The sequence below is a fragment of the Camponotus floridanus genome, unplaced genomic scaffold (genome assembly GCF_003227725.1).
Source record: "Camponotus floridanus strain SB8 unplaced genomic scaffold, Cflo_v7.5 scaffold149, whole genome shotgun sequence".
Taxonomy (NCBI): domain Eukaryota; kingdom Metazoa; phylum Arthropoda; class Insecta; order Hymenoptera; family Formicidae; genus Camponotus; species Camponotus floridanus.
The window spans coordinates 118210-144900 of NW_020229269.1; the positions used below are offsets into that span (position 1 = coordinate 118210).

General features: G+C 34.0%; 1 protein-coding gene across 1 annotated transcript; it reads right to left on the reverse strand.

Annotated features, from left to right (window-relative positions):
- Nucleotides 1-1141: 1141 nt before the first annotated feature.
- LOC105249118 (laccase-15) lies at nt 1142-12337 on the reverse strand. The gene is made up of 6 exons (XM_025406559.1): nt 12001-12337; nt 10925-11109; nt 5078-5285; nt 3657-3863; nt 1608-1850; nt 1142-1316 (listed from the first exon to the last, which is right to left on the reverse strand). Exons 1-6 carry the CDS (start codon nt 12335-12337, stop codon nt 1177-1179), a joined length of 1320 nt encoding a protein of 439 aa, XP_025262344.1. The 3' UTR covers nt 1142-1176.
- Between the last annotated feature and the right edge of the window lie 14354 nt (nt 12338-26691).

A 26691-nucleotide genomic window follows, 5' to 3' on the forward strand; every position in this document is an offset into this window, starting at 1 on the left:
GAATACTTTTCCAAATAATTTCCAAGAAATATGGTTTCAGCATGATGGAGCTCCTGCTCATTTTGGTGCAGGACCACGTCGTATTTTAAATGAGACTTTTCCGCTACGGTGGATAGGAAGAAGGAACGGAAATGAGGGAGGAGAGGATTGGCCACCTCGGTCACCAGATCTAACTCCTCTTGATTATTATCTATGGGGATATCTGAAGAGTAAGGTTTACAGAACAAAACCTAAAACCATTCACGAATTGATACAGCGAATAAGGGATGAAATGGCTTTGATACCTTTTGAAACGAATCGTAAAGTCATTTCTACATTCTACCAAAGATTAGCATATTGTCAGGAAGTAAATGGCAGCCACTTTCAGCATTTACTTTAACACATTGAAACACATTTGCAATCGTTTGGTGCAACCTAACCTGATCTCTGTATACACGCACCGCACGCACGCACACGCACACATTTCGAACAATTATTATGATAAATGAGCATCCACAAATTTATTTACTGTTTACTATGTCGATTGCTTTCCAGGTCTTTAAATGCTCGATTGTAATTTGGTTGGGTCTTTGCTTTTGCTGACTGGATCCACGACCGATCTTGCCTTAGTTAGCTGGATCACACACACAACAGATGCAAATCCGAGCGAGTAACCTCCATGTAGTACACCTTGGATAATGTTAATACCGGCGCTACTCTATCATTCAACCCTCATAACTCGCAAAGTACTTAATAAAAATGAACATTATTATAGTGTTTTGGAAAGCTCTTGAATTAAGCTATAAGAATATGCAATCAAATGTAGGGGGTGTCATTTAAAAAAGTCAATGTGACCTTGACCTGACCTTGACGACGCCATCCAAGGTCAAACTGATAGAATCAGTATATAGATCTTCTTAAACCCTACAACTTTTGTTGGAAACACTTTTCTGTAAAACGTATATTTTCCGAGATATTTAGGGGTTTCCACACTTTTGGTAGACCCTGTATATATATATATGTATATATATATATATATATATATATATATATATATATTTTAACTTATTATTAATTCACATTTCTGACATATAATATATCATACATTTTAAGAAATTGACAAAAAGTTGAAAATTTAGTCAAAATTAAAAATAGACTTTTATTTAAATTTTTGTTTCACTTATAGGACTCAATAAATTAATTTCGTGGTGTCCAATTGCAGCATTTTGGAAAGTCACGTGGTACAGGTGGAAGATCATATGGAGTACCAACATGTAAGATGACATTCATTCCAGTTGCAGTGTGCCATAAAAAATGACAATGAAGAAACCACCAGCCTGAAAGATAAATATTATTCCTATTTCAATTATTTATTGAAAGTGCAAAAATATAAAAATTAGAATAAAAGATGGTTTAATTTAAATTTAAAGCGATTTTTATACTTATATATTTTTATACTTTTTTATGTATTATTCATGAAAATTATAATTTCAAACTTGTAATTTTTTATATGTTTTATAATATAATACACTCTCTTCATAAAATCGTATAAAATATTAAATAATAAAATATATAATTATTATACTAAATATTAATATAAAATATAATTGTAAAAAAATTATTTTAACCTGGATTATCTGCTTTGAAGCGTAAAATGACAAAACCAGTATTTGGTACAATTACAGTATCTTTAGGAGCACAATTTTTATAATCATCATTTCGTAAACGAGTCATATGAGCATTCAGTTCTCTCATTACATCCTTATTTGTTATATCACTCTTATTAAGTGCATTAATAAATTGACCAGTATATATTACACAGAAACTATAACCATGTAAATGAAATGGATGATTCAAATCCTCTAAAGGCCCTGTAATAGATTTTTACAATTAATAAAGATAACAATTCATATATACACTCGTCGACAAAATTATCGCATAGGTAACTTCATGTTAAATTTTCGCATAACTACAAATAAGTGTAACTCCGTCAAAAATGGTCATGGTATTTGGAAAAAATTTTTTTTTTATTCTCAAGCTTAAAGCCTCTATTTTAAAAATCATTTGTCAGATTTAAAATTTACCCCCTCCCCTTCTCGTCGTCTCTTTAAAAGTAAGGACGTCTCCAAAAAATTGCAGAATTTGACGCATTCTATGGATAAAATATGGACTTTTATGTGTGAATTGAAAAGAAAATGAAGTACGATTTTTTTCACAAAGTTACGACACATCAAAGTTATATCTAAACATTTTTGTTCATTTACCACCATTTAACACTAACATTATCTGATTCGCATCACGAGGAAGTTACTAGTCAGATTTAGCTCATCGTGTGTTTCGGAAGACGGGAATATGAAAATGTTCACATTTAAAAATGTGTATTGCCGCCTCGTCTTCGAATAATCTCTTGCAGACGCTCATGCATATTATTGCAGGGTCTAATTATTGCCTGAGGAATTTCATTCCATGTTTGATTTAGCGCTGTGATCATTTCCACATTCCCGTTTTTCAACACACATACACACACACACACACACACACACACACACACACAGAGAGAGAGAGAGAGAGAGAGAGAGAGAGAGAGAGAGAGAGATGTATACAATTCCGCGAAAAAAATCGTACAAACTTCATTTTTTCTTTCAATTCACACATAAAAGTCCATATTTTATGATGATTATCATAAAATTTGCGAAAAAATTTATCCACCCCGTGGAATGCGTCAAATTATGTAACTTTTTGGAGACGTCCTTACTTTTAAAGAGATGACGAGAGAGGGACGGGGTAAATTCTAAATCTGATTGATTTAAATGATTTTTAAAATAGAGACTTAAACTTGAGAATAAAAAAAAGTTTTGTTCAAATACGACCATTTTGGAGTTATACTTATTTGAAATTATGCGAAAAATTTGACATGAAATTACCTTTACGATAATTTTGATGAGTATATTATATCACATATATTGTAATATTTTAATAATTAATATATTTAATTAATATTAGATAATTTTTTTGAATAATATTAATTAGTGTGTCTTTTATACAAATCTTATACAACATGAATATCAGTAATAATACAGACTTACTATATGTTAATAAAAAGAATTTTTCTGATATTAATATTCATTTATTTTATAATTACATTTATGAAAAGAATTTTTATATATTTTTCTAAATATTTATTTTCACATATTTTTATAAAGTTAGCATTATATGTGTACAATAAACTATATTTTTATAAAGCTTTAAACATTAGTATTAATGCATTTACTATGTTTTAAACTTGGACTCTTTCTTTAGTAATTTTAGCATTTTTTATTTACATATATTCTTTTGAAGTGCCATTTTTGTAAAGAACTGTTATAGTTAAAGAGATTCTACGTTTGTTTGAATTTTAAATATACTGAATTGCTTTTATAGTATCAATATTTTTTTCAAATCATTAATTTATATTTATTTTAATGCAATTTTGTAAAGAATTGCATTAAAATAAATATAAATTAATGGTTTGAAAAAATATTGATACTATAAAAGTAATTCAGTATGCTTCAGTTCAATTACTTTTTTAATTCTGAACAGGTTTTATTTTTGTAAAGGAATTTAATTTTGATTATAAAGAAAAATGGATACTTGACGTTTTCCTTTTCATATTTTTGATATCTTTTTTACAAACATACTTTTATCATAGATCATCACATCTACAGTTGCATGAAGCGGGATGTGATAAACGTGAGTGCAAAAACATGGTTCTGTGCATGTAGATGGTACGGAAACATCATCACACATAAATTGATATCCATCACTCTGTGAGATAAGAGGTGCTGATGGATTTTGATATGAAATATTGTTGACCAAACTAATTAAATGAGATCCGGTTACCGCAACTAAAAATTAAAAAAATTTTTATTATAGGTAATAGAATGAGATTAAATTTAAAAAGCATTAAATATTTCATATTTAAAATATCTTATATTCAATTTAAAATATTCCTAGGAGCACATTTTCTTGGAGCAATATTGGCTAACAATATACATATATCCAATATTTCCAACTATTGCAATATTGGTCCAATATTGCAAAGTAGACACGATTTCATTTTGAGCCAGTATTGAATTGTAATATTTGACGAATATATTATTTTCATCTTTAACCAAGATTGGCTAATTATACATACCTAAAATATTTTTACATTGGATATAGATCAGTTTCTAATATATGACGGAATTCGCCATAAAGAAAAAAATTAACCGTCTGTGGTTAATTTATGGAGTTCTGGAGCTCCTCGTAAAAGGTAGAGGAGGTGCGGCTAATAGTCCGCACTCTTTGACTGATAAGTCGTGACTCGTGAGACCTGTGCGGCACAGACTGTGCGGCACAGCCTGTGCCGCGGCTTTATATACTGCTCGGTGTTTTCCCACCTAGTGGCGAACGGGAAAACACCTAACCCGAGAGTGGGACTCCATCTAAAGCAGTATATAAAGCCGTCCCACTCTCGGGTTAGGTGTTTTCCCGTTCGCCACTAGGTTAGGTTAGGTAAGGGAAAACACCTAACCCGAGAGTGGGACGACGCGCGAGGCTCACATATAATGTGTGAACATGCAATATTGGCACACAAATACATTTATTTCATAATCAATATTGGTATTATGATGGATGCAACCATATTGGCAACACATTTATGTTTATTTAGTAGCCAATATTGGTCATCATGGGGACTGCAGTATTGGCAGAACACTTGCATTTTATTAACAATCAATATTAATTTTACATTGGGAAATATTGGCCAAGACATTTCCAATATAACCAATATTAAGCCAAGGTATATACCAATATTTTGCCAATGTTTGTGCTACTAGGGATTAAATACCTCAAATTTAATATTTAAAATATTAAATATCTTTACTTCATATAAATAATAGCAGTACTAAAAGCATTCTTATAACTAATAAATGATAGTTTATTGAAGATTTTCATGTTAGGCTCTTTTTAGAAAAATATTAATATTTCATAGAAATAATAATAAAAAAATATTAGTATTGTAAACTTAAAGATTGTAAACTTAATTAAAACAACTATAATCCTTTTTAACAATTCTTACCAAAAAAAGGTTTATATTCTTGATTTTTGGAGTTAAATAATAACCGTTCTCCATTATTTGTACTGTAGTTAAAAAAATCAAAAGATAGTATAAGCATATAATCTGGATTACGTGTTAATGATATTATATTTTCATCAGCAGAATAGATTTTGTTTAACTCATATACACAAAGACCATTTCCACATTCTGTAGAATTCGGTGGATTAAACTGAAATGTTTACAAAACTAAGTTAATAATTTTTTATAAACGTAATACATGTAATGTGGTTATATAAAATAATTAATACATAATTATATACAGAGTATTAATTTTAAAACTTTCCATCCATTTATTTCACGATTGATTATTTTTTGTGAAAAAAATGCTAAAAGACATCAATTTTGTTTTCAAGGGGGACATTTAAGTACATTAAATGCAACAAGATTTTTTCATCCTCTTTGTCGTAGCTACCTCTTAAAAAATCTTAAATGGCAATAGGCATCAAGTAATATAACACTTTAAAGGTCTTTTGATTCTCTGTACAACGCTTTTTTTTTATTTAAGTGAATATTTTTCGAGAAATTACACTTAGAAGTTTTAGGTGTCAAAAATGTTTTACATAAAAAGATATAATTTGGAGTAGAATTTATTTATTTGTTAATTATTATAACAAATATCAAAATGCTACCTCGACAAAAGGGATGAAAAAAATTTCGTTACATTTAATATATGTACTTAAATTCGTAGCCCCTTCGAATACAAAATTGACACTTTTTGGCATTTTTCACAAAAAATAGTCAATCATGAAATAAACGGAAGAAGAAAGTTTTAAAATGAACACCCTGTACAAAAAAATTATACTATATAATTATCTTATATATATAATTATTAATATATATATATATATATATATATATATATATATATATCACTCTGTATACAATTTCAGGTGTCGCTCGTTATTTATTAAAAAGTTATAAACAAGAAATGTTTCACGAATTTCACGTAATCTTTAAACATATTGTGTACTTAATGGAATTTTTTTTTACATATATGCGGTTATTCAATTATTTATTTTTCATTTTTAATAAGAAATATTTAATAAATTATTTAGAAGTGATATGGATTGAGGTAGAGTAAAGAGGACACGAGGCGGTAACTAAAGAGGAGAAAGGATAGCGAAGATGGTTAGAAGTGGAGGAGTAGTGGAGGAGCTAAGAGAGATAAGGAGAGTGATGGAAGAGTTGGTGGGAGTGATGAAGAGAAATGAGGAGGATATATAGAAGTAGGAGGTGGTGAGGGGGAGGAGATGATGCATTGAGAGGCGGATAGTGAGAGGAGTGCAGGACAATGAAGAAAAAGAAGAGAGTGAGCGGCAGAGGAAGTTAGGAGGAAAGGAAAATTCGTAGGCGGGAGAAGAAAAAGAAGAGAAAGACCAGAGGAGGGATAAGGAGGGGTAAACAGAACAAGAAGATGTAAACAATTTGGCGCAGTGAGCAGAGGTAGGAGAGCGAGGTATCGATCAACGGTGAGTGGTGTCGACGCAGCGGTAAAGGATCGAGGATCGATATATAACGATGCGGCGGAGCGGTAAAGGAGCAAGGAGCGATAAATATCGATATGGAGGATCGGATGGGAAGCACGTGGTGGAAGCAGGGAGTAGTTAATGTGGTGGAGAGACACATGGTAGAAGAGGTTAAGAGCTGTGGAGAGTGACGGGTGGACAGAAGGAAGAGGAAAATAGTGCAGAGAGTGTGCTGGAGAATAGTAGAGACAGCGAGGAGTGAGAGAGCGAAGGGGAAGAGAGTGGTGGCGAAGAATAGAGAGTTATGAGTGAAGGGGATTAGGTGGAAATGGGATAAGGAAGGACAGGAATGGGAAAAGGAGGAGGAGGAATGAAAAGATGAGGGAAGGTAGGAGGGAGAGAGAGGAAGGGGAGTTGGGAATGGTAGTGGCAGCGAGGAGGGAAAGAGCTAGGGGAAAAAAGTGGTTGCAACGAATAGGGAGTTTTGGGATAAGGGGAAGATGAAGATGGGACGAGGAAGGGCAGGGAGGAGAAAGAGAAAGGGGGAAGGAAAATGAGTAATGAAAGGAGAATGGTGAAGAGGGAAGGGGAGGAATAGGGCCTGAGGTTGGGGAGATGAGGAGGAGTAAGGAGGGGAGAGGATCGCATGAGAAGAGGAGTGGAAGGTTCTCGTAGGGAAGGGAGAGGAAACAGAAATAGTAAGGTCATAATAGGCCAGGTTCGGAAGAGATATGTGGAAAGATATGTATATGTAAAAGTGTGTGTGAAGCTGGGTCTTGTAAGGAGAAGGTAAGGAGGAGTTAGGTACGAGGGAGGGGTGGGGGGAAATAAAATTGTAAGACCAAATATGGCCAGGTTCAAAGGGGGTGAGTAGGAGGAGTGATAAAAGGCTGTGTGCTGGTGGTGTGTGTAGGAGGAGTGATAAAAGAGGTTATAGTGAACGTTAATAGCTGAAATTTGTTTATTGTTGTGGTTTGATGTATATATATATATATATATATATATATATATATATATATATATATATACAGGGTCTACCAAAAGTGTGGAAACCCCTAAATATCTCGGAAAATATACGTTTTACAGAAAAGTGTTTCCAACAAAAGTTGTAGGGTTTAAGAAGATCTATATACTGATTCTATCAGTTTGACCTTGGATGGCGTCGTCAAGGTCAGGTCAAGGTCACATTGACTTTTTTAAATGACACCCCCTACATTTGATTGCATATTCTTATAGCTTAATTCAAGAGCTTTCCAAAACACTATAATAATGTTCATTTTTATTAAGTACTTTGCGAGTTATGAGGGTTGAATGATAGAGTAGCGCCGGTATTAACATTATCCAAGGTGTACTACATGGAGGTTACTCGCTCGGATTTGCATCTGTTGTGTGTGTGATCCAGCTAACTAAGGCAAGATCGGTCGTGGATCCAGTCAGCAAAAGCAAAGACCCAACCAAATTACAATCGAGCATTTAAAGACCTGGAAAGCAATCGACATAGTAAACAGTAAATAAATTTGTGGATGCTCATTTATCATAATAATTGTTCGAAATGTGTGCGTGTGCGTGCGTACGGTGCGTGTATACAGAGATCAGGTTAGGTTGCACCAAACGATTGCAAATGTGTTTCAATGTGTTAAAGTAAATGCTGAAAGTGGCTGCCATTTACTTCCTGACAATATGCTAATCTTTGGTAGAATGTAGAAATGACTTTACGATTCGTTTCAAAAGGTATCAAAGCCATTTCATCCCTTATTCGCTGTATCAATTCGTGAATGGTTTTAGGTTTTGTTCTGTAAACCTTACTCTTCAGATATCCCCATAGATAATAATCAAGAGGAGTTAGATCTGGTGACCGAGGTGGCCAATCCTCTCCTCCCTCATTTCCGTTCCTTCTTCCTATCCACCGTAGCGGAAAAGTCTCATTTAAAATACGACGTGGTCCTGCACCAAAATGAGCAGGAGCTCCATCATGCTGAAACCATATTTCTTGGAAATTATTTGGAAAAGTATTCTGTATGGCTGGAATTATTTGATCAACAAGTAATCTCTCATACCTTTGAGCGTTCAAATATTCTTCAAAAAAAAACGGCCCTATTAAATAGCCATCTATTATTCCGCACCATACATTTATTTTTTGTGGATGTTGTGTGTGAGTTTCCCGCACCCAATTCGGATTCTCATCTGACCAGAAACGAAAATTTTGATTATTAACTTCTCCCGTTAAGGTAAAAGTTGCCTCGTCTGTGAAAACAATTTGATAAGGGAAGATGGGCCGGACATCTATTAGTGCCATCATTCTTTCACAGAAATGTATACGACGCTCCTCATCTCCGTTTTGCAATTCTTGAACGTATTGCAATTTATATGGATGGAACTTGTTCTTCTTTAAAATTCTCCAAACCGACATGGGAGCAATATCGTGAGTTTGAGCGACTCTCTGAACACTAGAATTGGGATCTTCAATAAATGTCTGCAGAACATCAAGTTGTTTTTCTTCGTTGGTTGCAGACAATGGTCTTCCTGACTTAGAGCGATTTCTTACGCTACCAGTTTGTCTAAAACGTTCTATTGTTTTTAACACAGTGGACTTATTAATTCGACGGTTCGGATACGTGTCATTAAATAATCGAACGACATCAGAGAACGATCTTTCGTTATCACCCCATCCACGCATCATGAGGATAGTGATTCTTTCACGTTCCGACAAGTCGCCAGCCATTTTTAAAACGTTTAATTTTAATTAATCGTACGTTGTATTTGGACGATAACAATTAATTTCTGCTTGCTCAAAGCTGAAGTTAGAAGGTGCTCGTTCTTTGATAGCTTTATACATTCTTAGTTGAATTTTAAATGCGAGTTAGACTGCATGTAGTGCGTCACATAGCGGTAAATGAAGGAACTAACGAGACGTTTCATACACGTTTTATGGAGCAATTTTTTGGCAATTTGACTTCAGCGAAATATGAGGATATGTTGAGGAATCGATCTTGCCTTAGTTAGCTGGATCACACACACAACAGATGCAAATCCGAGCGAGTAACCTCCATGTAGTACACCTTGGATAATGTTAATACCGGCGCTACTCTATCATTCAACCCTCATAACTCGCAAAGTACTTAATAAAAATGAACATTATTATAGTGTTTTGGAAAGCTCTTGAATTAAGCTATAAGAATATGTAATCAAATGTAGGGGGTGTCATTTAAAAAAGTCAATGTGACCTTGACCTGATCTTGACGACGCCATCCAAGGTCAAACTGATAGAATCAGTATATAGATCTTCTTAAACCCTACAACTTTTGTTGGAAACACTTTTCTGTAAAACGTATATTTTCCGAGATATTTAGGGGTTTCCACACTTTTGGTAGACCCTGTATATATATATATGTAAGAGATTGAAACCCTTAGGGGACCAATAAATCTATACTACTACTACTACTACTGTTTAGAGGTGATATGGAGTGGATCTCATTTTGTATGGACAGTTACAAATCTATGTGGAAGCGTACAATAATGACGTGGAAAGTTACAAACCTATGTAGAAAATGAAACGAGGTCCACCTCACACCACTCTTGAGTCAGTGCGAAGCGAGGTCTATTATTGTACGCTTCCACATAGATTTGCAACTTTTTACACAACATGAAATCCTCAATAATAATCGATATATATGTAAAGATCAAAGAAATTAAAATGTTCTTCAATACGTTTATTCCTTGATAACTTTCAATATAAAAGTTCTATTATTGTACATGGTGTCCAAAAATTCTGTAAAATTTATAAAACTTCTTTTGTTTATAACTTTTTAATAAACAACGAGCAACAGCTAAAACCTTTTAAATGTTACTCAGAGCAGTGACCTTGACAACATATGTCAAGATCAAAGTAATCGAGGCGGGCTCCCTTCATCGACATATTTACCAATATGTTTTCGAAATATTCATAGATTTCGATATATTTTCCGCACTCTATATATAAATGTACTAAATAAGGATGCGAACCTATATAAATACGCGATAAAAATAAGATTAATTTTAGCTTTATGTTATTGTATAATTTATCTTTATTTATCTTTATTTTTTATAGTAGTACGAATGAAAGATCAATAAGTTGAACAGTATGAATGAAAGATCAATAGTATGAGCTATTATTTTATACATGACAGATAATTATCTTGAGATAGAAAATTTATATTTTTTCAGATTTTAAAACATTAAAATTTTTTAAATGTTTTTTTTTGGATAAAAAAAAGAACAGACATTTTTAAGATTTTTATTTCTTCTCATTTAATTTAAACGAAATATTAGAATTTTAGATTTGTAAAATTCTTTATGTACTCACAATATTTTTAGATACACCAAAAGAATATCCTGGTTGCGATGATAATGACGATTTAGAACTATCTTTATAAGCAAGGATTGCTAATTGATATAGTCTTTTTTCTTCACATTCTCCAAGTCCTCGTACGTGTATCCAATATTGAGCCAAAGTTTGATTCGCATTTAAAATAAAATCAATACGTTCACCTAAACATAATTATAAATAATGTTATGTAACACAAATTTGTACTACATATTATATTAAACTTAGGTAGATCTTTGGCAGCAATGAAGCATAATTTTAAATAATTTCTGTTACAAAAATGCGACAACAATTTATGCGTTATATGCTATATAAAATGAAAAAATTAAGCAGAAATTCATTAAATTAATAGAATTTGAAGATCACATGTTGCCACAATATGTCAACAAAAACTAAAGTAAAACTAAACATAACATAACATGATGCTACAGCAGCAAAATGCAGCAGAAATCAAGCATATATTGTTTTTTTTTAAAAGACTACTATTTTTTTAACAGGAGAAACATAACATAAAATACAGCATGATTTCACTTGTCATAAAACAATGGTAAAAACACAGGGACTTATCTTGGCTTTTTATTTGATTGGCAAGGAGCGAGTGAGTCCCGCTCATACTGCATGATTAGGTATAGAGTAGACTATGTTTTAGAATAGAATATGTGTATATTCTTCCAGCAAAGGAAGAATAATGGGGCGACCGTACTAAGACTCTCGGAATCCGTGGCTTAGTAGACAAGCGCTCTGCCATTCAAGTCACTTGCCGCCCCAAAAGCACAACGACATAATAAAATACGAGGTGTGTTCAAAAAAAAGGTGACTTTTTATTTTTCTCGAAAAATATTTATTTATTCATCAATGTCTATTTTGTTCCCTTCAAAGTAATCCCCCTCAGATATTATACACTTGTGCCAGCGCTTTTTCCAATCCTCGAAGCACTTTTGATATGCGCTTTTTGGTATGGTCTCGAGCTCTTCCAGCGATACAGTCTTTATCTCCTCAATCGTGGCAAATCTCCGTCCTTTCATGGGTCTTTTCAGTTACCCATGATTCGTCACCAGTTATGACCCTTTTGAGCAAATCTGGATCGTCGTTGATGGCATTCAACAGCTCCTGAGCAATGTCTACGCGACGTTGTTTTTGGTCGAAATTCAGCAATTTCGAAACAAACTTCGCCGCCACACGTTGCATGCCCAAAACACCCGAAAAAATTGCATAGCATGAGCCAACCGATATGCCGACATCCTCAGCAACTTCTCTAATAGTGATTCGACGATTCTCCATAACAATTTTCTTCACTGCTTCGACGTTGTCATCGATTGTTGACGTGGGGCGTCCAAGGCGGGCATCGTCATTAACGACCTTCTGTGAAGAGCTTGTACCACTTGTAAACATTTTTTTTGCTCAGAGTAGACTCGCCAAATGCCGCAGTCAACATTTCAAGTACGTCAGAGCACTTAATTTTATTTTTCACACAAAATTTAATTTTTCGATAGCAAAAAATCGCCAAGCACACCAAAACACGTTTAACTCTTATATCTGTGAAAAACAAACCAAACATGCAAAACAGCTGATAATGTCAACATATGTTGGGGACATGTGTACCAACATAACAAAAAAAAGAAAAATTCCAAAATCGAATGTACGTAGCCCGCGAAATTTGAAGTCACCTTTTTTTGAACACACCTCGTATACCAAGTTATCGTTCTTGCAGTTAGCATTTTATTTAAGTTTTTGTTACAAATAAATATGGAGAATATAAAATATGCTTGATTAAAAATGCAGGATTAAAAATTTGCTGTATTTATTTCCATCGACTTAATTTTCAATGTAATTTCAACAAACGATTCAGAATATTAAACTGGAAAAATTTAATTATTCAGAATATTAATTGTGAAAATTTAATTATTTTATCAATTATTTGTCATCAACTATGGCGCAATTATATTTATACATGGTGGGGCATTTATAGTGACACAAGCAATTTCTTCGAAAACAAAGCGAATATAAAAAAATGTTTCAGACAAAAGTTGTATCGCTTAAAGGGGAACATAAGATGATGCTATTAGTTTGACCTTGAAGAGTCATGTTAGTTTTTCACTTGAAGGTCACGTGAAAGTCACCTCCAACTTTTTAAATAGGACACCCTATATACTTTTACATATTCTTGTACCTTGCCTCAAGAGCTTTCCAAAACACTATAATAAAGTATTTTTTCATTTACTTTCCGAGTTATAGGGATAAAATAATTTCTCAATTTTATCTAAATCATAAAATATCTAGTAAAATATTAATTTTTTTATTACCTTAATACTTTTATGTACAAAATAATAAGAGGAATCGATTGGTATAAAGGAAACACACAGTTGTTTTTAAGAAAAAATATGTAATTGTTAATTGTAAATTACATATTTTTTCTTCGAAACAACTATGTGTTTTCTTTATACCAATCGATTCTTCCCATTATTTTGTACATAAAAGTATTAAGGTAAGATAATCGAAAAATGAATATTTTATTAGATATTTGATGGTTTATGTAAAAATTAAAAAATTAAAAAATAAAATTAAAAAATTATTTCAAACCTCATAACTCGAAAAGTACTTAATAAAAACTAATTTAATTATAATGTTTTGAAAATCTCTCGAGTTAAGCTACAAGAATATGCAATAAAAAATGGAAGTTTCCATTTAAAAAATTTAATGTACTTTTATATGACCTTGACGGTGCTATTCAAAGGCAAACTAATATGACCATTAAATTATTTTAAGCCCTACAATTTTTGTCTGCCGCGCTTAGTTTTTGAGATATTCGACTGATACGGATGGAAGCTCTTGACATAAGCTATAAAAATATGCAATAAAAAATGAGGAGTTCAAGTTGAGTTTAAAAAATCAACTTGACTTTCATATGATCTTGAATACTTTATCCAAGGTCAAATTCTTATCATCATTAGGTACATTTTATTTAGTCTTACAACTTTGTTCCTTACATATTTTTCATTACAGTTGATCGCTTTCGAGATAGCGTTCCGGGACTTTTAAAACACACACACACACACGCGCGCGCGCGCGCGCGCGCGCGTGTGTGTGTGTGTGTGTGTCCCTGAACACTATCACATATTTGTGAGGCGATAGAGCGCAGTAAATTAAATAAAGAAGTCCTACTGTTTAATGATTTTCGCAATAATAATAGAAGTATATAATTATTAAAATTTGACGAATGAGAGAAGCGCTCGACCGCTCGAGCTATAGCATGGCCCACTGTGTCAGACATTGCCTGCCGGCATGCAACGAAAATGGCGATGGCAATAACTACGAATAGCGACGCGCTATCCCTCCCCTCGCTGCGCGCCGGCAGACATTATGTGATATGGTAGGTCGTGCTGGCTCGAGCGGTCGAGCGTCTCTTATTCGTCTGATTTTCATAATTAATATTTCTATTATTATTGTGAAAATCGTTAAACGGTATATGTTCAGGATTCGCCCTGAATTTCGAGCGAAAATATCACCCCGGTAATACTGGCGCCATCCGTGCGCGCCAAAGCAAACTCACAAATATAATTCCGTACGATATTTTTTCAAAATCAGCCAGGATCCGCGTGGTCGCGGAATAATACATGATCCTGGCCAATTAGGCAATCGGAAAATCACGCGATTCGACGTGCCTTAACCGGATAGATTCAACTCGGATCATGCGTAATGGATTCCTTATATACGGGAGAAAGGCTCTCTCCCGCGAAGTCACTGTTGAATTCTACCTAGTCATTGCGAGAGTCATGAAAAGTTATAGAGCAGTCTTTGTCTAGTTTTTATCAGAGTCATTACGGAATAATTGCGAGGGTCGTGGAAAGTTATAGAGAATTCTTATCAAAGTCATTTTCGGATTATCGAGCGGTGAGAACTGAGATTTTGCAAGCGCGTTTGAAACAGTAAAACGTGTAAATCGCGATTAAATTTCATAGACGAATTTTTGTATCAGATATCGTGACGGATCATTGGACAATTCATTTAAAGATAATCGATTCCGTTCAACACGTAAACGGTATGAGCGCGAGTGCCGGGATTCATCGGAACGCCTCCACTCTAAGTTAGAGGTGGAGCCTGTTTCTCATTGAGCCTCCGCTCATTCGTCGAACAGTGGAGAGCGCTGTCTCACTCAGTTTCGCGTCGAACCGTGAATAGTGTGGTTTCGCTCGCAATCACGCGGACGGCTGAAAGAGCGCCGTCTCGCTCGCTCTCACAGACAGCCCGATAGAGCGCTGTCTCTCTCAAGTTCGTGCGTGCACCCATGAATAGTGCGGTCTTGGTCGATATCGCGAATGGCCGATAGAGCGCCGTCTCGTTCGTTCTCGCAGACAGCTGATGGAACGCTGTCTCTCTCCATCTCGTGCGTGCAACCGTAAATCGTGCTGTTGCGCTCGCTCTCGCGGACAGCTGATAGAGCGCCATCTCGCTCGCTCTCACGCAAACAGCTGATAACGTGTTGCATCGTTTATACCAAGTGAACAATTGTGTAGTGCGATCTCGCTAAACCGAGTCTCGACGTGCTCGAATACTCAAATTAATGTCGCACACGCATCGAAAGCTAAACAAATCTTGTATCGTGTACTTTTACGCAATAAACTTATCGCCACTTGTGTGGATGTCACTGTGTTACAATCAAAGGAACAATTTTACGTTATTTCATCCCGTCACTCATCCAGTGCGAAATCACGCGATTTGCAAATTCGCGATACCCTCTCGGGTGTGTCCCGGCAAAACAAAATCGCAACTCACAGGTGCGATCCCGAACAGTATAGGACTTCTTTATTCAATTTATTGCTCTCTACCTCCTCACAAGTGCGTGATAGAATTTTAGGGACACCTTGTATATATAGTTATCCATCCTAGCTATCAAGATTTTGTCGCTCAATATTACATTCGATATCAGCTGACGAATCAATCGATAATATCGATCGACCGCCTACACAGAAAAAATATAATCTCTCGGGAAATAAATAAATAAGAAAGAGTAGGTTTCGGATTTGAATTTGAAAAGACACATTATGAAAAGACGCATTTGAAAAGACGATTTGATTGCATATTTATGTATATATTCTATACTTATGTATTCTTGTTTATTATAATTATTATGCATGTACAGTGAGTAGATGTAGTAGGCCGGTTCTAACCCAGGTCCTCTGAGGGAGGTGAGGTGCGAGGGGATCTCAGCGGAGCGGGGGTATGACGTCACGCGGGGGTTGGGGGGGGGTCACGTTAATGACAAGCATAAACAAAAGAGCGGTATTCTTTTGAAAAGGATTTTAGGCCTAATCCTTTTTTGGGTCTAATCCTTTTTTGGGTCTAATCCTTTTTATTGTTCTTTTATTTTATTTTATTGTATTTTATTATATTTTATTATATTTTATATTTTATTATATTTTGAAAAAGATTTTGGGGACCTAATCTTTTTTATTGTTCTTTTATTTTATTTTATTGTATTTTATTATATTTTGAAAAAGATTTTGGGGACCTAATCTTTTTTATTGTTCTTTTATTTTATTTTTATTGTATTTTATTATATATTTTTATATATATTTTATATATATTTATATATATTTTTATATTTTTATATATATTTTTATATATATTGTATTTTATTATATATTTTGAAAAAGATTTTGCGGACCTAATCCTTTTTATTGTTCTTTTATTTTATTGTATTTTATTTTATTTTTTAAGGAAAAATTTTATTTTTTAAGGAAAAATTTTAATAGCGCTAATGATCGGCTGCTTTGTCTGGGGATTACTCGATTAGACACAATACAATTGGACACAATTGGCTTTGATTGACTAATCGGAGGTGTCTCCCTCGTTTACATATCAGCGCCGATGTTCGGCTGCTTTGTACTCTCGAGGTACACCCGTAATAGATAATTCCAGGTTTTTTTTCCCGTTCGACGTATAAACAATAGAGATTAAGCGGACAAGCTTTCAGAGATTATCGGCGGACACAAAGAAAATTTTTTCTTGTAAATGGGATACTATAGAAAACCTTTTATACTCTTTTTTTTTTTTTTTACTCTTATACATATTTTTATGACTTTATTTCATAAACTTACATTTTTGAGATATTTCAGTCCAACCTTTTCAAGCAATCTGTGTAATATAATAGCGCATTTTTTCTACGATCCTAGGTACATTTGCAAGAAAATTTTCTTTCGTGTCAACCCCCAACAGTCTCTGAAAGCTTGTTGGTCGAATATAAGAAGGATCGAAGCGCAGCAGATCATAGTACATCATTTGAAAACGCATCGACACGTCGGTAGCAAAAAATAGTGTTCTCTCGGAAAGTGTTTTGTCAGAAAAAAGATAGTGTTCTGTTAGTCTTCTGTGATATATATATTGTGTGATAATACATAAAATGGAAAACATCGAGCAGACTGAAGGCGATCTGATAGAGCGATCTCGCCAAATTACCACCTTGGGCGAGTATTTTGCATGGCTGCAGCGTTGCGAAGAATTGATCAAAGAGCTCGAAAAACGCAGTCGTGTTAAGCGTCCGCGACTCTCGATCGGAAAGAGGCAATCTCTGGCAGCCAAAATCGCGCAGCTCGAAGGTGCAAAAACTCGATTGCAGAGAAGATTTATTCCCAGTGGTGGTGAATACAGCGATGACAATAACGCGGAGAGACTCGTTTGGCGAGAGATCGATACCGCGTTCGAGAGTCGCGTATCGACTGGTGCGGTGATAAATTATAATCACATCGAACCGCGTCAATTTCTCAAGGATGCCGAAGACATTGTGATAGAACATGTGCAGGACGCTCTAGAAAAACACAGCAGTATAAAAGTGAACACAATATTCAATGGTGAATTTGTGGCCGGAGATAAACATGCGAAAATAAAAGTGTAAATACAAGAAACCATGAACTCTTTCGCACATCCAATTTACGCGAGTGGTACGAACAGCGCGTTATCGAGTCCACCCTAGCGTCTCTGGAAGAATTTCAGGAACGCGATAGCGGGTGGGCTTTGTCGCGAATATTGAACTTGACTGTAAATATTAACAAGTTCAATCCCATGCACGCGGGATGTCACATCAAGTTACCGCGGGATATTATGATGAAGAGAGCGGTGATTAATGTGCAATCAAAGGACAATGCATGTTTCGCGTGGGCAGTGGTCGCCGCTCTGTATCCCGCCGAAAGTCACGCGGAACGGAAATCATCGTACCCGCATTACGCGACAGTGTTGAATCTCCGGGACATTGAGTTTCCAGCGACTATGAATCAGATTAAGAAATTTGAACATGCAAATAACATTTCAATCAACGTGTACAGCATCGAGAAAGAGAACAACATTGCCCCGATACATCTTTCACAGCAGAAACGGGACAAGCATGTGAATCTGCTATACGTGGAAGATGGTAACAACAGCGTGGGACATTTCGCGTGGATCAAGAATCTATCCCGACTAGTGAGCTCGCAACTCAGCAAAAAAGATCACAAGAAATATATCTGCGATCGGTTAGTTTATTTTATATTATTTGAATAATTATTATTTGTATAATTATAATATGAATTGTTAAAATCTTAATTAAATTTTTTTCCTTTACAGATGTCTACATTATTTTGGTTCGGACGACAAGTTGCAGTTGCATACGGTCGACTGCGGAAAGCTAAACGACTGCGCTGTCCGATTGCCGAGCGACAAGGACAAGTGGCTCGAGTTCAGCAACCCTAATCGGAAGGAGCGGCTTCCATTCATTGTGTACGCCGACTTGGAATGCGTCCTGGCCAAAAAGGAAGAAGAGAAATTATATCAACATCATCATCAAGTATTTAGCATAGCTTACTATGTACATTGCTCGTTCGACAAATCTTTATCGGCGTATCATTCGCATCGTAGCGCCGATTGTATAGCATGGTTCGTTAAAGATCTTAAAAATTTGGCATTACGCGTAAAAAATATTTTAAAAACAAATGTCCCCATGGTAGATTTAACGTTCGAAGAACAGAAAGAATTTTATCACGTTACTCAATGTCACATATGCAAAAAACCGTTCGCGCAAGACGATACACGCGTTCGCGATCATTGCCATCTGACCGGGCGGTACAGAGGTCCTGCACATTCAAATTGTAATCTAAATTATAAAGATTCTTTTTGCATTCCGATAGTTTTTCACAATTTATCCGGTTACGATTCTCATTTTATTATCGAGGAAATAGCCACAGCGTTCGAAGGGAAAATCGAGTTATTGCCGATAACTAAGGAAAAATATATTTCATTTACTAAAAGTGTTGATTTTAAAGAAGAATCAAAAAATCAAATAAAATTACGTTTCATCGATTCATACAAATTTCTCACATCGAGTCTCGATAAATTGGCATCATTTTTGGACAAAGATAAACTCAAAATTTTAAAATCGGAATTTCAAAATTTATCTGCCGAAAATTTCAATTTGTTAACGCGAAAAGGTGTATTTCCATACGAATACATCGATTCCATTGACAGGTTGCACGATACGTGTTTACCACCGCGCGAATCGTTTTACAGTTCTTTGACCGGTGAAACTGTATCCGAGAGCGATTACGCGCACGCCGAGAACGTCTGGACGCGGTTCTCCATTCGGACGCTGGGTGAATATAGCGACATGTATCTCAAAATCGACGTATTGTTATTAGCAGATATTTTCGAAAATTTTCGCGATAAATGTATCGAAAGTTACGGACTCGACCCCGCGTATTATTATACTCTCCCCGGATACACGTGGGACGCCATGTTAAAGCATACAAAGATCACGTTCGAGTTGCTTACGGATATCGACATGGTTATGTTCATCGAACGCGGTATACGCGGTGGTCTGAGCCAATGTTCCAACAGATACGCTCGCGCTAATAACAAGTACATGGAGTCGTACGATCCATCGAAACCATCGTCGTACTTGATGTATTTTGACGTTAATAATTTATACGGATGGGCAATGTGTCAACCGTTGCCCTATGCCGATTTTCGATGGGTCGACGACGTGTCGAATTTTGATGTATCATCCATCGCGCTAGATTCCCCTACAGGCTATATCCTCGAAGTCGATCTCGAATACCCACGACATCTTCACGATACGCACATTGACCTACCGTTTTGTCCGACGCGCGACAAGCCGCCCGGTAAGCGGGAATTCAAACTACTTGCAACGTTATATGATAAGAAGCGTTACGTGATACACTACCGTAACCTACAGCAGTGTACGCGTCACGGCCTTCGTGTAACAAAAATACATCGCGTATTACAATTTACGCAATTTCCATGGCTTCGCAGTTATATCGAATTAAATACACATTTCAGAACACTCGCGAAAAACGATTTCGAGAAAAATTTATATAAATTAATGAATAATGCTGTGTTTGGTAAAACGATGGAAAATGTGCGGAATCGTGTCGATGTAAAATTATTAACAAAATGGGATGGCCAGTACGGTGCAGAAGCGATGATCGCGAAACCGAATTTCCACAGCAGAAGCGTTTTTTCAGAAAACTTAATCGCTGTGGAATTGCGTAAACTCGAGGTGAAATTCTACAAGCCGATTTATGTGGGTATGTGCATACTCGACATATCCAAGACATGTTTGTATGAATTTCATCACGAGTATATGACGCCAATGTATCGCGATAAATGTAAGATTATGTATACCGATACAGATAGTTTGATATATCACATTGAGTGCGTTGATGTGTATGAGAACATGAAGCGCGATATCGCCAGATTTGACACGAGCGATTATGCGGTAGACAATGCGTACGGTATACCGCTTGAAAATAAAAAAGTACCGGGCCTGATGAAGGATGAAAATAACGGTGCCATAATGACCGAATTCGTCGGACTCAGAGCAAAGATGTACGCATTACGAGTGGATGGAAAGAAAGACACGAAAAAAGTTAAAGGCGTCAAGAGCAACGTTGTCGCGAGAACGATAACGTTTGATGATTACACGCGGTGTTTGAAAGAAGAAATTGAAATGACGCGCCAGCAGTCGTGTATACGATCTAAACTGCACCAAGTATACACGATCTGCGAGACGAAAATTGCTTTGAGTCCGTACGACGATAAGCGATATATCGTACCTGAAACCACAGATACATTACCGTGGGGACATTATAGGATACCATTGTAATATGTAATGTAAAATGTAAAATGTAAAATGTAAAATGTGTGCGATAAACTATCTATTAAAAGAATTATTAATAAAGATATTTATATTGTATATATTTTTATGTAATGTATATTTCATACATCTTATTATCTTATTAAAAAAATACATGTACTATTGAAAGGAATATTAATAAGGATTTTTTTATATTTCATATATTTTTATGTGTATCTCATGCATCTTATTATAACTTATTAAAAATACATATACTATAGAAAGGAATAATGATAAGGATTTTTTATGTATATATATTTTTATGTATATTTTTATTTTTCAAATATTATAATTTTATACATATATATTTTTTCCAGAAAATTAAAAAAAATAAACACTGTATGAAAATTAAATTAATTAATTAAATCACATTGTCTTTATGTATCCAAGAATTGTGCGAATTGTCAAATCCCAGCCATTTCACGTAAACCTCATCATCCCTCCTGCGCAGTACTTTCTCCACGAGATACACGTCCGGATAATTCGCGCGATGCAACTCGTGTTCGTAGAACGCTCCAGCGATAGATTTTTTGCGATCAAGTAGATAGCTTACGGGATTAGTATGCTGCACTTTTATAATTTTAAACACCTCGGTTGTCCAATTTGGCGTGTAACCTTTCTCGAAAACTGTCTTGTACTTGCTAACGCGTACCGAATCACCTACTTTGAATTTCGCCGGACCCGCGATATTTACATGGTTGTATACAGTAGCCAAGAGTCTTTCAGGGATCGCGGGGGTAACGTCGACGGGCCGCATTACCCGGATCCGTGGCTTTATTGATCTCCTCTTTCCCCCCCCNATTATGACGGTACATACATACATACATGTAAAATTTTTTTTGTATAATTATTACAAAATAATTATCACAGTGATACAGATATATTTCCCCAGAATGTTATATGTATAAACACATTGTCCAATATAAATGTAAATTTAATAAATAATTAAAATAAAAATTAACAGATTTTTACATGTATGTACATAAGATACATGTAATATATATATAATACAGTATGCTGAGTTTAAGTATGACATGTTAAGCACTATCTTTTCTGACATATTCATTGAATAGCAGTACAAGTTGTCTTCAAATCTTCTAATCGTCAACAATATAACATTATTAATACTTCAAGAATCTCTGCAGATGAATGAATGGGCATTGATCACTCCATTACATAACACAAGATTCTATTAGCGGAGACTTCAATATTAGCTCTTGCTTAAAAGATTCTCGTGCTTTTTAATGGATTTCCTCTTGACACACGATGCATCTTAGATCTGTGATTTGCAAATTCTTATCACTGTTTTCTGCTAAAATAAACATGACACATTATTAATAAAAAGCATGATGAGAAGATATCTTTTGTGTGAACTGCATCTTACCCATATAATTATCATCCTAATAATTCAGGATTTGTTTAGGTTTTACACACAATAAGAAAATAAAATGCAAGTTATCCCAGTATTTGTATGTGTTGCACAGCATGCATTATTTCTAGCAAAGATTCCACTGCAAATAGAAAAAAATTGATTAATTAAATTATGAAGCATGTGTATCAGAATCTTTATTATTATTTATAAATATAAATCATAATAATTTTAACAATAAAACTCCCTCTTAATTAAATGAGTTTTACACATTTACTTGTCTCAAATTGTTAAAATACTCACGTATTTCAGCAAAAATTATTTATCCATCGTTATATCATAAGAGAAGAAGCAATATTCTGTAAACTTTCAGATGCATGATACTAGAAATACAAAATATGATGTTAAATCAGGGACGAACGCGAGGTTAGGTTAGGTTAGGATTATCTGTCATATCTACAGTAGAGTTCTACCCGAAGTAGGCATAGAAGAACGCTATGTAATATTTTTATTTAAATAATTTATCATTTTTTTGATTTTTATATAAATAATAATTCGTTATTTAAATAATAGAAATATTGTAACAGAACGTTCATCTAGAATGCTTACTCCAGATATGACATATATCCTAACCTCGCGTTCGTTCTTGTTTTAACATTATATTTTGTGTGTTCTTAGTATCAAACTTTTGGAAAAATTTATAGTATATTGGCCTTTTTTACGATGTGACATTGGATAAGCAATCTTACCTAATCTACGCGAGTATTTTAGTAACGTGAGACAAGTGGATGTATATGCAAGACATATTTAATTAAAGATGAGTATTGTTGTTATATTTTCATAGTTTATAGGTAACAATAAAGAATATTTAACATAAATTTAATAATTTTTTAATTCATTAATTTTTTGTATTTACAGTGGAATCTTTGCTAGAAATAATGCATGCTGTGCAATACATATAAGTGCTGGGATAAATACAGTGTAATTACAGCATTGGTGAAATATTTTCATTCTGTTTTCTAATTGTTTGTTGAGTCCAAGAGAAGCCTGAGTTATTATGAGGATTATACAGGTAAGATTGCAATTCAAAAGATATCTTTTCATCACACTGCTTATTAATATTGTATTATGTTTATTTCTATTTTAGCAGAAGACAGTACGAGATAAATGAATATAATTTGCACAGATCCAAAATGCACAGAGTGTCAAGAGGAAATCCATTACAAACCATGAGAATCTGTTAAGCGAGAGCTTAATATTATAGTCTCCGCTAATAGAATCTTGTGTTATGTAATGGAATGATCAACGCCCATTCATTCATCTGCAGAGATTCTTGAAATATAAACGATTTTATATTTTTAACATGTTGGAATATTGAAAGACCACTTGTACTGTTAATTAATTAGTGAATACATCAGAAAAATTAGTGCTTAACATGTCATACTTAAGGCAGCATGTTGTGTTATATGTATTATATGTATCTTTTTTTAAAAATATGAGACAAAAGAGTATTTCTTAAATCTCGTCAAAATAAGTCATTTTAAATCAGTTTAAGTCATTTAAGTTATTTTTAATGAAAAAAAATCATTTTATTATATGTCGAATATTATATTTTCAATTCTTTGTTAAATTGTTTTATTGTCGTCAAAATCGCCAAAAGATAAATATAGTGTCGTCAAAGTATACAATGACATCAAATTAATCTATTCTCCGTTTCGGATTAGTTTGACGACGTCGCCAAAGTATACGATTTATCGGTAAAAATTTTTACTACCGTCGTCAAAATAGCCAAAAGTCGTCGAAATAGCCAATGGTTACGAAAAATCGTCGTCAAAGTATACGATTGATATATATATATATATATATATTTTTATGTATATACATATTTATATATATTTATAACAAACAAACAAAAATATATATATATATATATATGTTACATATATATACACACACGTTTTATAATATATTAAATATAATTAATTTTTTTATACATTTAAAATATGAAATTAAGAAAAATAGTGCGATTTTCCACACCACCCATGAGGTATCACCAATGGCGCGTTAGGTTTTTTATGTGGATCTTCGCCTGGAGCCCTATTATATCACATTACATTATTTCATTATATTTTACAAAAAAGGAAGGAAGAAAATAGAAAGAAGGGAAAGTAAAATATTCTGGATTATTATATTGTTTTTTATTTTTTTTTATTAATAATTTTTTTTTAATTATAATTTTTTTTAATAATAATAATTATTTATAATTATTGGCCTTCCTCGGCCTCGGCCGCCTCCTCGTCCTCGGCCGCCTCCTCGTCCTCGGCCAGCTTCTCGGCCTCCCCTATTTTGGGTGCTGGCGACGCCATTCGTCCCTAGTGCCCCTATTTCGCCATTCGTCCCTAGTGCCCCTATTTCGCCGGGCATACCATCGTCTACGGGACTGTCCGCCTTCTCTTTTTTTTATGTTATCTGAAAATTAAAACATAAATAATAAATAAATTATAAAAATGCATATATATATATATATATATATATATATATAAATAATTGGATAAATAAAATTTAATATAAAGAAATAATTTACCATTTTGCGCCTGTTGTTCCTTCTCTTCTTGCTGCTGCTGCTGTTGCTGTTGTTGTTGTTGTTATTGTTGTTGCTGTTGCTGCTGCTGCTGCTGCTGCTGCTGCTGCTGTATATAAAATTGCAGCTGCTGCTGAAACAATTGTTGTTGATGCAACATTTGTTGCATCAACTGCCGCATATCTAGCTCTTGGAGAGCGAGCGCGCCCATTTCTGCATTGATTTCCTCTAAAATTTAGAAAAATTAAAAAGATGAGTTTCTTAGTATTTTTTTATACAGTAAAACATTTTGTGTTAAATTTAACATATTTCACATGTTCCAATTTATTCACTCTAATTTTAATGTTAATTTAACAGAAGGCAAATATGTAAATAAATAACAAGTAATATGTAAAAAATTAACACAAAAATATAACATTTGAACGTTATTGTGTTGTTTTTAACTCTTAGAAACGTTGAATATTAACTCAATGTAGAAAAGTCAAAATAACACAACAACAATATGTTACATTAACATAAAAGTATGTTAAAAATTTAACACAAAAATTTCTACACAAAAAAAATCTACAGAAATGTTTTTTACCGTGTACAAATATATAATGATTTACTTACGAGCCATTATGTTGACGTTCAGTTCAAATTCGTTTATCGCCGTTCTTTCGTGTACTGAGAATGAGGCACACTCGGCATTTGTTTATATACGTGCCTTGTGAAACCTTGGTGTTCAAGAGACTATCACGATCCCAATTGTGAGTTATTATTTAAAATTTTTATATATCTTTATCCTTTTGACTTTATCTTCTTTTATTCACTCTTCTTTAATTCTTTGTTTCTGCTTATTTTTTATTTCATAATGTGCGATGAATTAAAAAAATCTAAGCGAAGCTTTTCAGAGTATTGGCTCAATGATGAGCGTATTAATTGTTGGATACGTAAAGTACCTTTTAATGAAAACTTATATCATTGCATAATATGCAATAAAAATATTTCGTGCAATACGCATATTTTAAGACATGCAAATTCTGCGACTCATAAAAATAATATTAAAGAAAATAATTCATCTCTATGCACTGATGAAAATAATAATAAAAATGTAGATAAAAAAATATCTGAAAAATACAAGTTTCAACAACAGTGGCTAGAGATAGAATTATTTAAGCCATGGTTGCAAAAAATATCACACGATAGAAATTCATTTTTTTTGTTTATTTTGCGATAAATCTATGAAAACGGATTTATCCAAAATATATCGTCACGCAGAATCAAAAGCACATTTAGAAATATGTAAAATTAAAACAGAAACAAAGAATATAACAAACGAAAACGTAGCAGATGATTCACTTTCGTTTAAAGAACGAAAGAGAATAGCAGAAATTAGATATGCTGCATTAATTGCTGATAAAAATATTTCGCATCAAACGGCAAAAGAAATCCTCAGTTTTTTCCAACATATAGGAGAAGATCCTAATGTGTTAAAAAGCATGAGCATGAGCCGAACAAAATGTAAAAACATTATTACAAATGTTTTGTGCCCGGTCGAAACAGATCGTGTCGTCAACAAACTTCAAAATACAAAATTTACAATTTTTATTGACGAAACATCTGATGTAACAAAT